The following is a 17,652-nucleotide window of genomic DNA, read 5'->3' as shown; positions in this document are numbered from 1 at the left end:
TTACTTGAGGTGTACTGTGAGCCCTTGGAAGCAGTGTACCTAACCGCCACAATGTACGACGGGCACACCGTCCTCATAGACAAAAGCGATGATGAGACTAAATTGCAAAAAGTGGACGGATATCGGCCTATCTCCTTATGCAATGTGGATTATAAAATTTTTGCAAAGGTATTAGCTAACCGTTTGCAAGTTGTAATAAGATCTGTGGTCGGTGATCATCAAACATGTGGCATCAGAACTAGCTAAGGTGTTCGACAGGGTGAGTCACTCACTCCTGTTTACTGTACTAGAGCATGTAAATATCGGATCCATGCTCTTTAGAGGTGTCAGGATATGTTATGCTAATGGCTCAACGAGGCTGATAATGAATGGCTCGCTCTTCAATCCGATTAGGCTGGTATCATCAGTACGACAAGGATGCCCTTTGTCACCGCTTCTGTTCCGCTTGTATTTAGAGCCACTTTGTATGAGCATTCTTAAAGAACAAAACTTCCAAGGGTTTAAATTACCAACTAATGAGGTTCGGGTTCTTGCGTATGCAGACGACGTGGCCCTTTTTTTTGTACCGATAAAGAGAGTGTAAAGACTACTCTTGCAATTACAGAAGAATTTTATGCGGCTTCTGGTGCGAGCGTTAACTTTGAAAAAAGTTCAGGTATGTTGTTTGGATTATCGGCCACAATGCCATCACATTACGCAGGCATTCAATAGAAAAAAATATCTGCGTAATTAGGTGTGCCTCTCTCACAGTACAAAAGTAGTAACGCTCATTGGTTGGGAGAAGTTGGCAAAATTCAACGTAAAGTGAATTCATGGCGAGGGCGGAATTTGTCAATGTTCATTGGTGCTGAAGTGTGCAACGTGTCCTTAGCTTCCCGTCTTATGTATGTGCTGCAAGTACTGCACTGCTCACGGCTTCGTTCAGGCACTGCATCGCGTATTTGCAACATTTATTTGGAGTTCGAGTTGTGAATCGATGCGGCGCGACAATCTGTTCCTCCCCCTTGAACGTGGTGGTCTAGGATTAGTCCACCTCTACGTCAGGCATATTGTTTCTCGCTTGTTTTTCTTTCGAGACAGTGACCATTGACCACCACCACCAGTGACAGAGACAGTGACCAGTGACCACCACCACCACCACCACCACCACCACCACCACCACCACCACCACCATCATCATCATCATCATCATCATCATCATCAGCTTGGTTACGCCCATTGCAGGGCAAATGCCTCTCCCATACTTCTCCAACAACCCCGGTCATGTACTAATTGTGGCCACGTCGTCCCTGCAAACTTCTTAATCTCATCCGCCCCCCTAACTTTCTGCCGCCCCCTGCTACGCTCCCCTTCCCTTGGAATCTAGTCCGTAACCCTTAATGACCATCGGTTATCTTCCCTCCCCATTACATGTCCTGCCCATGCCCATTTCTTTTTCTTGATTTCAACTAAGATGTCATTAACTCGCGTTTGTTCCCTCCCTCAATCTGCTCTTCTCTTATCCCTTAACGTTACACCCATCATTCTTCTTTCCATAGCCCGTTGCGTCGTCCTCAATTTAAGAAGAACCCTTTTCGTAAGCCTCCAGGTTTCTGCCTCGTAGGTGAGTACTGGTAAGACACAGCTATTATACACTTTTGTCTTGAGGGGTAATGGCAACCTGCTGTTCATGACCTGAGAATGCCTGTCAAACGCACCCCAGCCCATTCTTATTCTTCTGATTATTTCCGTCTCATGATCCCGATCCGCCGTAACTTAACCTATTGTAAATTACTGTTCTCTTCCGAGACTGTTAAACATTACTTTAGTTTTCTGCAAATAATTTTTAGACCCACCCTTCTGCTTTGCCTCCCCAAGTCAGTGAGCACCGTGGGCTCGGTGACTGCACCACAGCGCAGCCACCTAATCCGCTTACCTTTGCGATGCAGACGACCGTCCTCGCATTTGCCAGCCTACTGCTGCCGTCCCTGGCAGGCCTGTCTACGGGGGCGTCATCGGTGTGCGCACTGCCGTACACTGGGGATGACCCTGGCTCCTGCCATCCACCTCCCGACGGATGCTCGTCCCTACTGGATATGCCGCCAGAGGAGCTGCACACACCGGAAATCACAGTACCATGGATGGCCACATCGACATCAGCGACAGTGCCGGCATGCATAAAAGAGCTTCATCCGCTGACGCCGCTTCGTGGGCTCGGTGACTGCACCACAGCGCAGCCACCTAATCCGCTTACCTTTGCGATGCAGGTCAGTTCATCGTATGCCCTCTTCGCTAAAAAATCCAGTAATTATATGTTGGTGCAGTTTCCGAGCCCGCACTGCTGTGTTGCCATTGCCGTTGAGTGTGCTCTCGTAATTCATTCCTTGCTCATGCTATCAGGTGATGTTGAGACTAACCCTGGCCCTCAGGGCAACGCTGCTGTACTCGCCGAACTACAGAAGCTAAGCGCGGGACAGACCCTGTTAATTACGGAAATACAGGGCCTCAAAACACAGCTGAACACAACAGACCAAACCATAGCAAGCCTAGACAAACGAATGGCCGATCTCGAAACGCATTACCAAACACTTCTTCACCTCAGAAACGATATTGAAATAATGCAGTCAACCACAATCGACCAAGCTAAAAAGATTAACGAACTAGAAACACGCCTGGATGACGCGGAAAACCAATCGCGTCGGAATAACCTTATTTTCTATGGTATCCCCGACTCTGCTAGCGCTGAAACGTGGGCCGAGTCAGAAAAACTAGTCATTGATGTTTGCCGCAAAAATCTTGATATAACCTTGGAACCTAACGACATTGAAAGAGCGCATCGCCTCGGAAATCATTCAGCCGATCGAATTCGTCCCGTAATCGTAAAATTCCTATCTCATAAAACCAAAGACGCACTGCTATCAAATGGCCGTAAATTGAAAGATACAAGCTACAGTATTGGAGAGGACTTCTCCCGCACCGTTCGCCATGCGCGTAAACAGTTGTTAGTGTTTGCCAAAGCTAATTCTAACAAGTACTCCTTGCGCTTCAAAACCCTGCACATCGGCCCAAAACGCTATGTATTTGACGCATCATCCCAAACCGTTAAGGAAATAACATAGCAATTGCCCCGTCACAAACCTTTAACAAATCGTCGACCCGCTCCACCGCACAATGTTCTCTCGTTTTCGATAATATTCACTAACATCCGTAGTCTTCTTCCAAAGTGCGAACTCATATCAAACATCATGTCGTCATCCGGGAGCAACATACTAATACTAACAGAAACTTGGCTAAATAGTGACGTAACGGATACGGAAATTTTGGCCGATTTACCCAATTTCGACGTATATCGGAACGATCGAAAAGGCAAACGGGGGGGGCGGTGTTCTCATTGCCATTCATCGAGGCATATCATGCTCTGTTGTTGACGTCGCATCCGACATTGAAGCCATATGGCTCATCTGCTGCGCTCCCCCCGTAACAGTTCTGCTTGGCGTTTGCTACAGGCCCCCCCAGACTAATCCAGACTTCCCACGTCACCTGAACAACATCCTTCATAAACTTGTCCGCACATATCCAAATGCCCGTATTCTTCTTTTTGGTGATTTTAATTACCCCGATATTGATTGGCAGAACATAGCTAGTTCCACAATAACGTGTCATGCAGAGGAGAAGAACTTCATCGATGTCTGTTTAAATTTTAACCTCACTCAATTAATTTCCCAACCAACCCGTGTCTCACGAGAATCAGCAAACACGCTTGACCTGATACTAACAAGCAGCCCCGAGAATGTATCATCCATCAGTTACCTTCCTGAAATCAGCGATCACAAAGTCATGCATGCTTTATTCTCATTTACCTCGACTCAAAAACAGACATCCGATAAAACGATACAACTCTACGATAAGGGTAACTATAATGCAATAACTGAAGAACTTAACACCTTTTTTCCTGAATACGTATCCGCATTTCACACTCGCTCAATTCATGAAAACTGGCTGATATTCAAGAACAAATTAAATCATCTCACTAATATGTTCGTACCAAGGGTTACCTTTCATACTAATCGCAATAAACCATGGTTTACCCAGCACTTAAAACGACTCGAAAACAAAAAGAAACGATTGTTTCGTACCGCCAAACGAAACGACACGCCTGCCGCATGGGGAAAATACTTCGAGGCCGAAAAATCATACCTACTTTCTGTTCGTAACGCCAAGTACTCATTTTATCATAATGACTTACCTAACTTACTTATAAGAAACCCCAAGCAATTCTGGCAAGTTTTAAACCCAACACATCCTCCCGATATTAAACTAACGAATTATTCACATGAAGCGGTGACTGACCACGACTGCGCAGAAATATTTAACCATGCATTCGCATCTGTGTTCACTACCGAACTCGACGCACCTTCACAATTACCACCCTTTAACTTAGATACCCCCATGCCGGCAGTCGCGTTCGTCGAAGAAGGTATTTCATCCATAATTCATAATATGAAACTTTCATCATCAGCTGGTATGGACCTGATTAATTCAAAACTATTGAAAAATGTGGAATCAATTTGCGCATCATATTTATGTCTCATTTTCTCACAGTCACTCTCCTCAGGAATTTTGCCTCTTGATTGGAAAACGGGGAAGGTCGTTCCAGTCTACAAATCAGGTAACAGAGACTCTCCGTTGAATTACCGCCCCATTTCATTAACTAGTGTGCCCTGTAAAATCATGGAACATGTCATTTACTCACAAATCATTAACTTCTTGGACCGAAACCATTTTTTTCACCCTTCACAACATGGGTTTCGTAAGGGCCTCTCTTGCGAAACCCAACTAGCGCTTTTCCTTCACGACTTGCACACTAATCTAGACCGTAATATGCAGACCGACACCATCTTTCTTGATTTCGCTAAAGCTTTTGACAAGGTTCCCCACCACCGGCTATTACTAAAACTCTCAAAGCTGAACCTTCCCCCTAATATTCTCAAATGGATTGAAGAATTCCTAACTAACCGTTCTCAGTCTGTCTATCTTAACGGCCATCTCTCTACATCTCTCCCGGTTACTTCAGGCGTCCCACAAGGTTCTGTCCTCGGTCCCCTACTATTCCTAATATATATTAACGACTTGCCCCTGCATGTTTCCTGCAGTATTCGAATTTTCGCAGATGATTGTGTTATTTACCGCACCATTAATAACTGTCACGATCAATACACTCTTCAGACAGAGCTTAACAGCGTACTAAATTGGTGTAATAACTGGCTAATGTCCCTCAATCCTAGTAAATGTAAACTCATGTCCTTCACTCGTCGTCCCAATCCATATCTCTTTCAATATTTAATTTCTAACACACAGATTGAGCAAGTACAATCATATAAATATCTAGGAGTCACCCTCTCTTCTAATCTATCATGGCAGGTTCACGTCGGTAACATCATTTCAGCATCAAACAAAACACTCGGTTTTCTAAAACGCCACCTTCGTCTTGCCCCACCACATGTTAAATTGCTCGCGTATAAATCACTTATAAGACCCAAATTAGAATATGCATCCCCCATCTGGAGCCCACATCAAGCATATCTAATCACCGCATTGGAAGCTGTGCAGAATCGTGCTGCCCGATTCATTCATTCCTCATACTCATATGACGTCAGTGTTTCATCCTTGAAAGCTACATCCGGACTGCCACCCCTCTCTTTTCGTCGTCGCATTGCTAGCCTCACCCTTTATCACAAATTCTTTTATTCTCCTCTCAATCAAGAACCGTATATCGCCGCCGCATCACGCATATCTCACCGCACCAGTCATCCCCTTCAAGTTGCCCGCCCACTATCACGTACTACTACGTTTTCAGCTTCATTATTTCTTCGAGCAGCCACGGACTGGAACGGCCTACCCCATGACATCGTCGCCATCGCTTCAACACCTGCTTTTCAAGAACGCGTAACAGATCACCTTCAATGTTAAATCACCATCGCTGTTTGTTTTTCCCACTACAAATGTAATCCCACCCCTTATGTAACACCCCCTGAAATGGGGGCCTTTAAGGAATAAAACTGAACTGAACTGAACTGAGTGCAATTGGCCCCCTGACTTACTAAGCAAGGCAGTATCATCAGCGAATCGCAAGTTACTAAGGTATTCTCCAATAAATTTTATCCCCAATTCTTCCCAATTGAGGTCTCTGAATACCTCCTGTAAACACGCTGTGAATAGCATTGGAGATATCGTATCTCCCTGCCTGACGACTTTCTTTATTGGGATTTTGTTGCTTTCTTTATGGAGGAGTACGGTGGCTGTAGAGCCGCTATAGATGTCTTTCAGTATTTTTACATGCGACTCGTCTACACCCTGATTCCGTAATGCCTCCATGACTGCTGAGGATTAAACAGAATCAAACGCCTTCTCGTAATCAATGAAATCTATATATCTGGGTTGGTTATATTCCGCACATTTCTCTATCACCTGATTGATAGTGTGAATATGGTCTATTGTTGAGCAGCCCTTACGGAATCCTGCCTGGTCCTTTGCTAGATAGAAGTCTAAGGTGTTCCTGATTCGATTTGCGATTACCTTAGTAAATATTTGTAGGCAACGGACAGTAAGCTGATCGGTCTATAATTTTTCAAGTCTTTGGCGTCCCCTTTCTTATGGATTAGGATTATGTTAGCGTTCTTCCAAGATTCCGGTACGCTCGAGGTCATGAGGCATTGCGTATACAGGGTGGCCAGTTTCTCTAGAACAATCTGCCAGCCATCCTTAAACAAATCTGCTGTTACCTGATCCTACCCAGCTACCTTCCCCCTTTGCACAGCTCCCAAGGCTTTCTTTACTTCTCCCGGCGTTACCTGAGGGATTTCGAATTCCTCTAGACTATTCTCTCTTCCATTATCGTCGTGGGTGCCACTGGTACTGTATAAATCTCTATAGAACTCCTCAGCCACTTGAACTATCTGATCCATATTAGTAATGATATTGCCAGCTGTGTCTCTTAACGCATATTTAGCAGGGAAGAAGTTTGGGCGTGTTGGTGGTATGCATTCAGACTGGGATACATAGCGCAAAAAAATTATTACACAGGGACAAGCAGAACACAGGACGAGCGCTCGTCCTGTGTTCTGCTTGTCCCTGTGTAATTTTTTTTGCGCTATGTATCCCACTCTTAACGCATACATTTGATTCTTGCCAATTCCTAGTTTCTCCTTCACTGCTTTTAGGCTTCCTCCGTTCCTGAGAGCATGTTCAATTCTATCCATATCATACTTCCTTTTGTCAGCTGTCTTATGCTTCTTGATTAACTTGGAAAGTTCTGCCAGTTCTATTCTAGCTGTAGGGTTAGAGGCCTTCATACAATTGCGTTTCTTGATCAGATCTTTCGTCTCCTGCGATAGCTTAATGGTATCCTGTCTAATGGAGTTACCACCGACTTCTATTGCACACTCCTTAATGATGCCCACAAGATTGGCGTTCATTGCAACTTTAAGGTCCTCTTCCTGAGTTAAGGCCGAATACCAGTTCTGTAGCTTGATTTGGAATTCCTCTATTTTCCCTCTTACCACTAACTCATTGATCGGCTTCCTATGTACCAATTTTTTATGTTCCCTCCTCACGTCTAGGCTAATTCGAGCTCCTACTATCCTATGGTAACTGCAGTGCACCTTGCTCAGCACGTCCACATCTAGTATCATGCGAGGGTTAGCACAGAGTATAAAGTCTATTTCATTTCTAGTCTCGCCGTTCGGGCTCTTCCACGTCCACTTTCGACTATCCCGCTTGCGGAAGAGGGTATTCATAGGAAGGAAACCATAGATCACTGTTTCATAGACTGTAGGGATGCTGTATCTTTTTGGGACATACCCGCCATGGTTGCTCAGTCGCTATGGTGTTGGGCTGCTGAGCACGATGTCGCGGGATCGAATCCCGGCCACAGCGGCTGCATTTCGATGGGGGCGAAATGCGAAAACACCCGTGTACTTAGATGTAGGTGCACGTTAAGGAACCCCAGGTGGTCGAAATTTCCGGAGTCCTCCCCTACGACGTGCCTCATAATCATAGTGATTTTGGCACTTAAAACCCCATAATGTAAGTTTTCTTTTTGGGACATTCTCTAACGGACGCATAGAAATGACATTGACATCACTCCGTATTCAATTAGGTTTCTACCGTTTAAGGCTAAGGGTGGTCCTCTCTATGACATGTTCAAAGTACTTGGTTTATACAGCCTATGGAGATGTAGATTGTCTGATCGCCATGCCGAAAGGCCGCGATCTACAAAATCCTTCTTTCGCGAAAGAGCTGCTTATGTAAGAAGTGTATACGCTGCACAGTAACCTCCGCCAAACTGGATGCACTTGTAGGATGCATGTGCGCGTTTGCCCCAGTTTTGAGTGTGTAGTTGTGTCCACTTTGTAGTATACCTTCAGTTTTGTTTTCCATGTAATAAAAGAAGTTCGGCGTGGTGCATTGGTGAGATGCTGGGCTGAGTACCCTCAGGTCCCAAGTTCGAGTCCCCGGCGGGGAAGTTTCTTTCTCGTGTTTTGTACTAACAAATTTACATAGCCTTGAAGAAGTCTCTGTAAATTTTTAATTACATATTGACCATCATCATAATCAGCAGCAGCAGCCTGGTTACGCCCACTGCAGGGCAAAGGCCTTTCCCATATTTCTACAACTACCCCGGTCATGTACTAATTGTGGCCATGTTGATCATCATGAAAGTTAATCGTCTGCAAATGACGCAATCATCCGCAAAAAGTCGTATGCAGGAGGAAATGTTGCTCGGTAAATCATTTATAAAAATTAGGGCAAGAAGAGGGCCTAGCACACTACCCGGGGTTACACCTGACGTTACAACAGACGTGGAGGAGCTAAAGTTATTCACAGATACGAACAGGTGCCGATTAGATAAGAAATTGCGAAGCCAAGATAATGTGAATGGGTCAATGCTAAGAGCTGTTAATTTAGCAATTAAACGACAGTGAGCAACTCTTCCCCGATGTCCCTTTTTCTTAGCACATTGCTGCGTTCTGGCGAAGCTCTCATTTCTACCACCTATAGTATTGTAATTACAAACAAAATAATGCAACTGGTTTTTAATTTCATTATCATCAGCCTGGTTACGCCCTCTGCAGGCCTCTCCCATACTTCTCCAACAACCCCGGTCATGTACTAATTGTGGCCATGTCGTCCCTGCAAACTTCTTAATCTCATCCGCCCACCTAACTTTCTGCCGCCCCTTGCTACGCTTCCCTTCCCTTGGAATCCAATCCGCAAGCCTTAATGACCATCGGTTATCTTCCCTCCTCATTACATGTCCTGCCCATGCCCATTTCCTTTTCTTGATTTCAACTAAGATGTCCTTAACTCGCGTTTGTTCCCTCACCCAATCTGCTCTTTTCTTATCCCTTAACGTTACACCCATCATTCTTCTTTCCATAGCCCGTTGCGTCGTGCTCAATTTAAGAAGAACCCTTTTCGTAAGCCTCCAGGTTTCTGCCTCGTAGGTGAGTACTGGTAAGACACAGCTATTATACATTTTTCTCTTGAGGGGTAATGCCTGTCAAACGCACCCCAGCCCATTCTTATTCTTCTGATTATTTCCGTCTCATGATCCCGATCCGCGAGCACTACCTGTCCTAAGTAGATGTATTCCCTTACCACTTCCAGTGCCTCGCTACCAGGGGCGTAGCCAGGGGGGCTTATGGGGCTTCAGCCCCCCCCCCCCCCCCCTCCCGAAATTTTTTCGTGGTGACATGCGCCGCCGACCAAAACAACTCCCGGCGCCGGAAATCATGCTAAATTTTGTCTAAAATGTCCTTTTCACGCTCGAAAAGACATTTTAGCGTGAACATTGCGAAAGCGGGGTGGATTTCGCGCCATCGCCCGTGCATCGGGACTCGCATACCGTAAAGCAAGGAGCCCCACCGAACACAGAGTTTCAAGGGTGTGTTTGATGGCGAGCATGCTCGTCACAGCATCTCGCGGAGGCTGCGGAATCTACGGAGCACTTGGATTTCAATTCTCAAACATTATGGGTATGAAATTCTCATTATCTTTTGATGCAAAAGGGGCACTGACATTTCCAAAGTCGTGCTTTAGATTTTATATTCCGGAACTTTGTGGGTTTAATGCTGTTGTAAACATTTTACGCCAAAGCTGCATTGACTTTTCTAAAGTCGTACATCGGACCATACAAACAGACACGCCAAATCAACACGCTGTCACACAAGTTCACAAAGCATGCACCAAGTTCGATGAGACGACATTTGTGCCGTCATGTCACAGAAAGGAATATCAACATATTTTGCCCATGCGTCTAATCATCCATGTTAAGACACTAAAGCCAGCAAAGGTAACTAAGTTCTTATTTATTTTTCTATTTGGAGCTTTAATCGCGAGGACACATTGAGCCTCTTTTTCTCCTCTCTTTTTTTTGTTCTCGCTACCCGGTCGGTCGCTGACGCGGCGCACAGCCTCATGGGAAGTGCCAAGTGGCCAACTTGTCTCGGCGGGGGGAGTTTTCTAAAACGCCCTTTGTGGAGTTTTCGCAGGAAAACAAGATTTTGAACACTCTTAGAAAAAATTTACACCCTTTGGGGCTTATCTTGTCCCCCAACAATAATCGTCATCCGTCTCTAACGCGGCGAGCCCGGTACTTCCCAGTCACGAACGGCATGCGCGTTATCAGTGTGACGCAGCATTCTCGACAGGAAAGTAGCGAGCGCCGAGTTTTCAGGAAAGGAAACACAAGCAAGGCAGATGACGATTATTGTTGTGGGACAATTTTACACCCTAAAGGGTGCAGCAGTTTTAAGAGTGAAGAGGAGTAAAACCTTGTGATGTCGCCTTAATCCTCTCGCAGCTAGCCAACGGAGTGAAACGGCGCAATGGCGCTTTATTGCTCCCATAGTGCAATGCCGAGCCGACCAGCGGCGGAGGTGAAGCAGGCGTTAACCATTCCCCATATGTGGGCCGATGCCGGAGACAGTGCAATGCAGGGCCGACCCGCGGCGGAGGTACAGTTCACCTTTAAGAGGTCCACACACACAGCTTCATTGGTCATCCTTCTCCACAGAGTGGAAGGGCACTGAGTTCTTTTGGGGCACTTTTTAAGCATAATGGAAGCGCCCGGCGTTTTTACACGGTTAGCGAACAGCAGCTCGGCCGTGTTACACCATGTCGCGTGTACTTCATCTTAGTGGGACAAGTTTTGGTGCTTTCTCTGACCCCGAGCCTTATTGCAATCAATTTAGTTACTTTTTTGCGATACTTTTGAGGCACGCTCGCCCTGGCAATGTGACGCAGCTAGCGAAAAACAGCTTGGCCATTGTGACGTAGTTACGCGTGCACATAATCTTAGTGGTGCACCCGCCGTGGTTGCTCAATGGCTATGGTGTTGCGCTGCTGAGCACGAGGTCGCGGGATGGAATCCCGGCCGCAGCGGCCGCATTTCGATGGGGGCGAAATGCGAAAACACCCGTGTAGTAATAGATTTAGGTGCACGTTAGAGAACCCCAGGTGGTCGAAATTTCCGGAGTCCTCCACTACGGCGTGCCTTATAATCATACAGTGGTTTTGGCACGTAAAACCCCATAATTTATTTTCAATCTTAGTGACACAAGATTGTGACACTTTTTGTGGCCCCGCTACAACATATACCTTCTTTCGGTACTAACGCCTGTCGAAAATGCGACGAGCGATTTCCAAGACTGATAACGCGGGAGTCTGTTGCTTGCGCCGGCAGAACGAGCCAAAGAAAACGCCAACGAGCTGTCTTCTGCCTCCTCAACGACAGAAACAAGGCTTAGCACCCACGCATTTGTCTTGAATGCGAGTAGAAAGAATTCTGCGAGCATCCAGCATGGTCTGCCTGAGGGCCTGCGTTCTGGCCACCTCTGCGTGCGTAGCGTACCATCACGTCGGCTGAGGCCAAGTTGTGTCGAAAACGCGCAGTTGCCCGTGTACTTGTGCTCCTTAAGACCAAAAAATAGCTCCTCGGAATGGAGGGATGTTTGTAAATCAGATGTTTTCGTCATATTTTATGTATGGTATTGTCGCAGCACTGCCAAACTGAGGCAGAGAAAGAAGACGTAGAGTGCGCGCGCGTGATCTCGGGGTACTCTGCGCCAGCTGGGCCTGGCGTGTGGCTTTCTCTTGGACCTCGTTTCACCCTGTAAATAAGCATCTTTCGTAACGCACGTCCCGCACGTCCACCAAAGACGTGCGGGGCAAATCTTGGACGATGCTGGACGACCCAGCCCTACCAACTGTCCGACGGAGTAGACGTTTGGCCGGTTTACGACCACAAGCAGCGGACATGGCCGATTCCGGAGAAGGCAATGACGACCCCACCTGAGGCGGACCAGACAGCAATTACGGAGGTCAGGCTGGCCACTGGACACCGCTGTGAGAGCCACCCACCTTTTCGGGGAAGGCGAACGAAGTAGACGACTGGCTTAAACATTACAACAGAGTGGGTCGCCGCAACCACTGGAGCACTACGAAGCAGCTCGATAACGTGTTTTTTTTTCACGCTGGAACCGCGCTCTTCTGGTTTGAAAACAACGAGAACGTTCTGACAACCTGAAATTATTTTGTAGAATTGACCAAGTGCTTCGGGGAACCAACCTCTAAGAAAAAGAAGGCTGAGCAGACGCTTTCCCGACGAGCTCAATTACCTGGCGAAACTTGTACAACATACATAGAGGCTGTTTTTAAATTATGTGGAATCGTCAGCGCCACCATGACAGATGAAGACAAAGTAGCGCGTCTGCTTACAGGAATTGCTGAAGATTTTTATAATTTTCTCATAACGAAGATCTTAATACTCTGTCTGATCTGAAGAAACACTGCCGGGCGTTTGAAGCGCTGAAAATGAGAAGGATTGGACCAAAGTTCGCACGCTTGGACAATGACACTACTATTGCAAGTGTGTCCGTCGCAACTCCCGACGACATCTCCTCGGTGATTCGGCAAGTCGCAAGTGGCAAGTGAACTACTTAAAGTTGTTGACAACGCTCATGTGTGCCATCAGTGGGCATTCGACGATCGCTCCCGTGTGCCACCGCTCACCTGGGCACCTCAGAGTTACCGAGAGCCTCGCAGGACCTATGCTGATCGATCGGAGAGCAGCAACTTTCCAACGCAACCGACAAGTATGGGACGCCGGCAAGATGCACCGCAACAATTTGCTCTCCGGGCTCTTCCCTCCTACGACCAGCCTGAGAGTTTGTTTCTGCCCCTGACACCCATGTCACCGCTGTCACCCGCGACAAGCCGCGACTCCCGCATTTGCTACAGCTGCGGTGTGCCTGGACACATTGCCAGGTATTGTCACCGTCGCCAGCAGCGTGCTCCTCGGTTTAATTCCTATACACCCCGCGTTCCCGCTGACGAGCCCTCGCCGTATCCCAGTTCCTTCCAACGGCTGCAGCAGGCACGCGTGAACCACAGTGACTCCCCCGTTTCCGAGTGCAGCATCCCATCACCACTGACACGACAACGACGCTCTCCATCACCTCGTCGTCGCTCGTTGTCACCGCCACCGCTGAGAAACTAGCTGGTGTGACCGACGGGGCTAAGGCCGCAATATATTCATCTTCATCAAGACCCCCTTGTGCAACATTTTTTAAAACAAAGTGTATGTTCTAGTTGATAATGTGAGTGCTTTTGCTTTAGTTGATACCGGGGCGGCAGTTTCTGTTATGAGCCTGTCCTTCAAAAATCTTGGTCAAAAAGTTATGTTTTCTTGGGATCGGAAGGCTACCTTTCGCGGAGGTGGCAGGGAAATGTTACGTCCCCTTGGGCAGATCTGTTCTGTTCTGTTCAGTTATGATAGGGGAACATACATTTAGAAGTGAATTTACTGTGCTTGCACGTAGAACGCATGACATTATTTTAGGAATTGATTTCTTGCGTGAGTGGGGGCAAGTTTGGAGTGTGGAAGTCGCGTGATTTCTCTTGGCCGCGACGTGCGAACTTCAATGACAGATAACGCCAGTGATGCCGCCGACGTTCTCTCCGTGTCGCAAGATGTGTGTTTGCCCCCTCAGACTACAATGCTTGTTCCTGTCAATACTTCTTGCCCTCGTACGTGTTCTTGTTGTGGTTTAGCCGAGCCCGATTATAACAACGCGCTCAAGAAAAATGTGATAGTCCCTCGCTCCATCGTTCTCACCATAAATGGTCGTACTCGTTTATGGACAGTGGACGTTTCAACCCAATCCACAACATTGCCGCTGGCAAGTTTTGACGAACAAGCCACTGTCAGCGTCGGAACGGTCGAAATGTCAACTGCCGGGAAAAAATCCAACCCCGATTCCAGCCGTGCTAATTCTGCTTACTTTAAGCGCATGATTAACAAGTCGCTGTCTTCTAGTGAGCAGTGTCTGCTGGAAGCTGCGCTCACTCGCTACGCCACAGTGTTTTATTTTGCTCAAGGCCAACGAGCACCACCGGCGTCTCCTATGCAACACCGCATCCATACTGGGCAAGCAACGCCAATTCATCAGAAGCCTTGTCGCGTTTCACCTTGAGAGAGAAAAGTCATCGCCGAGCAGGTCGAAGAAATGTTACAGAAAGGAGTGATCCAGGAATCATGTAGCCCCTGGGCTGCTCCTGTAATCCTAGTCAAGAATAAATACTACTCACGGAGATTCTGCGTGGACTATCACCTCCTAAACACCGTCACAAAAAAAAAAAAGAGGCGCGTACCCCCTACCACGAACAGACGACGCCGTCGACTGCCTCCACCCCGCGTCGTATTTCTCTTCTGTTGATTTGCGGTCAGGATATTAGCCAATTCCCATGCACCCCTTAGACAAAGAGAAGACAGCCTTCGTGACACCTGATGGTCTCCTTGAGTTCAACGTTATACCCTTTGGCTTATGCAATGCTCCAGTGACATTCGAGCGATTTATGGATACCGTGCTCCGCGGACCCAACTGGGAAATTTGCATGGGCTATTTAGACGACATCATTATCTACAACCGACATTTCACGAGCACAATCAGCACCTGTCGTCGTTCTTGAGTGTATCCAGCAAGCTGGCCTTATTTTAAACTCGAAGAAATGTCATTTCTGTGAGCGTCGAGCCCTCGTACTAGGTTTTCTGGTCGACAAAGACGGCATACGACCGCACCCTGAAAAGATAGCAGCAGTTCGCGACTTCCAACAGCCACACACGATGAAAGATCTGCGAAGCTTTTTGGGCCTTTGCTCATATTTCTGGCGCTTTATCAAGAATTTCGCACACCTAGCCCCTCCCTTCACGTCTTAGAACGACAGAAAGCTGAGCTAGTGTCCTCCCTTTTCCGTGTTTTTTGGCGCTGTTTGAAAGATCCATACCAACTAGCTCGCACCCAAACCCTTCTGAGTCGCAAAGCTTATCTCTGAAAAGTTGCCAATTATTATTTACGGATCTTTCGTTGAAATTTGCCAGAAATTCGTCAACGAAGTTTTCAAGTGTTTTATTGATTAGTGTACTTTCCTTTAGCATAATCATATATTACTTTTATATTGTTATGCGACGTTCGAGCAGGGAAGTTCAACATGACATGTAATAAACAATGATCGCTTATACCTGATAAATAGGTAATATTGGAAACAGCATCAGGGGCCGTTGTTAGCAACAAGTCTAATACATTGGATGTTGAAGATGTGACCCTTGTAGGCTGCGTTATTGCCTGAGTTAAACAAAAGTCGAAACAAAGATTAACACAATTAGACGATTCTGACGAAGAGTTGATAGTGGTATATGAAATGCTAGACCAGGTAATATTTGGGAAATTAAAATTACCAAATAAAAAAAATAGGAATATTCGGAAATTTGGCACACACAGCGCTCAGCGCGTCATAAAGGTCGCTGGAAAAACCAATCCCAGTAGAGGGCGAACGGTAGCATGCACATAATAGAAGTTTTTGATATTCAGGTCGTGACCTGCACACATAAAAACTCTAGTGTCGTAGGAATATCAATGTGAAGGCTATCGAGATGATCAGAGACAGCGACAAGAACACCGCCACCACAGCGAAATCGCAGCGAAATATGGAATACCGCTTTTGGGTAGAGAGGATTTCCGTGCTTCGAACAGAATAATTCAGCCGTGTTTCTGTAAGGACAGTAATCTCGGCCGATGTGGTATCGGCGGCACAGGAAACGTCATCGCGATTGCGAACAACACTGCATATATTTGTGAACAGCACTGAAATTCCAGAGATCAGCTGCGCACGCGGACGAAGGTGACTATCCAGCTATCTCGAATCATCAGAACCACCTGCGGCCCTGGGATCCACACGTGAAGTAGTAGCATACACGGCTAGTTTGTTCACGAACTTTATCACTTTCAGCACAATAGGTATAGCATTTCTTACCTTACATTAGCATTTCTTAGCATTTCTTACCTTTCTTACCTTACATAACCTTACATGCCTCAGTTTGAAGCGCGTGTTAGGCGCCGTTGCCTTCGCAAATTCCATCAGTTTTTTTCTAGCATGTCTTGTAGATGGACTGAAATCTTCAGACATAGAAACATCTGAATCTTTGAGTTTAGACTGAGCATTTAATAGCATTTCCTTTGTTTTGTAGTTAGAAAATTTCGCCATTATTGGCCACGTTTTCGTAGACTCTTTAATGCCGATTTGGTGGGCCCGGGCGATATCGGTAGTAGAAAGGGTAATTGGCATTTTGTGCTGTATTATATTCACAATTTTTTCCTCTGACTGCAACCATGTTTCACTGCTTTCGATGCCTTCAGATATACCGAAAAATAAGAGGTTATCTCTGCGGAATTTATCTTCAAGGTCGTTCATTCGGGCTCTTAATGAATCATTTCCTTTGGCTAGTCGTTCAGCAGTTGACTTGAGAGCATTAAGGTCCTGACGGACGGATTGAAAACCCGCAAGTTTGGTCTCAACGTTTATAAGCCGGTTTGAAATATCAGTAACCTTCACGTCTAGTTCGCTGCATGCAATAGACTTAACTGAGTTCAATATTTCGACCTGCCCTTACTCAATGTTTGTTGAGCGGGTTCTTAGATCCTCTAGAAGGGCGAGTATGGCACCACTGTCAGATTCGGGAGTCGGGTTTGGAGGGTTGGTACGAGTGCTATGGCCAGGGCCAGGGTTTAGTTCAACATCTCCGGACAAACGCAATTTGAGCACATAATAACACTGGCATACATTTTCTAACAGCACTTGTGGGCAAGGAAGCATAATGAGGCAGATATCATTTGAAGGCTTGGATGAGACTGGACCACAGAAGAAGACATTTAGGAGGTGGAACTCCCGTCAGCGCGAGCGAGCGCGGGCGGCCAGAAAACGTCACAATTGTATGCGCCGACGTGGCCGTATGCAGTGGCGGTGCCATGCGGCGCGTCGTAGAAGCCGCAGCGAAAAAAAAAAATGCAGCGCCCGGGCAGGCGGCTCCGGTGCGCTCTCCGGCCACTTCCTCCGTGCCCTCATAGAAGTCAGGCGCGGGCGGCCGAACGGGAGCAACAAGTTCGACCGGGTGCCCTGGCAATCGAAACGGTGGTGATTTCTTTCCAGGCCGCCATGCGTCGCCAGCATGATAATGGCTCCGCGGGCTTGTGACCTTTTCTGGTCGCCGCAAAGAGCGGAGTTTCCACTCCTAAATGTTTCTTGCTCCGTGGACTTGACTAACCTGAAGGATGA

General features: G+C 46.8%; 1 protein-coding gene across 1 annotated transcript; it reads left to right on the top strand.

Moving 5' to 3' along the window:
* The first annotated feature begins 2,240 nt into the window (after positions 1–2,240).
* Positions 2,241–3,098, top strand: LOC139055303 (uncharacterized). The gene has a single exon (XM_070532749.1). It carries the CDS (start codon positions 2,241–2,243, stop codon positions 3,096–3,098), a length of 858 nt encoding a protein of 285 aa, XP_070388850.1.
* The last annotated feature ends 14,554 nt before the right edge of the window (positions 3,099–17,652 follow it).

Source organism: Dermacentor albipictus, chromosome 2 (genome assembly GCF_038994185.2).
Source record: "Dermacentor albipictus isolate Rhodes 1998 colony chromosome 2, USDA_Dalb.pri_finalv2, whole genome shotgun sequence".
NCBI classification, from domain to species: Eukaryota; Metazoa; Arthropoda; class Arachnida; order Ixodida; family Ixodidae; genus Dermacentor; species Dermacentor albipictus.
Note: the sequence above shows the minus strand (reverse complement) of the source record. Positions and strands in the feature narration are given on the sequence as shown.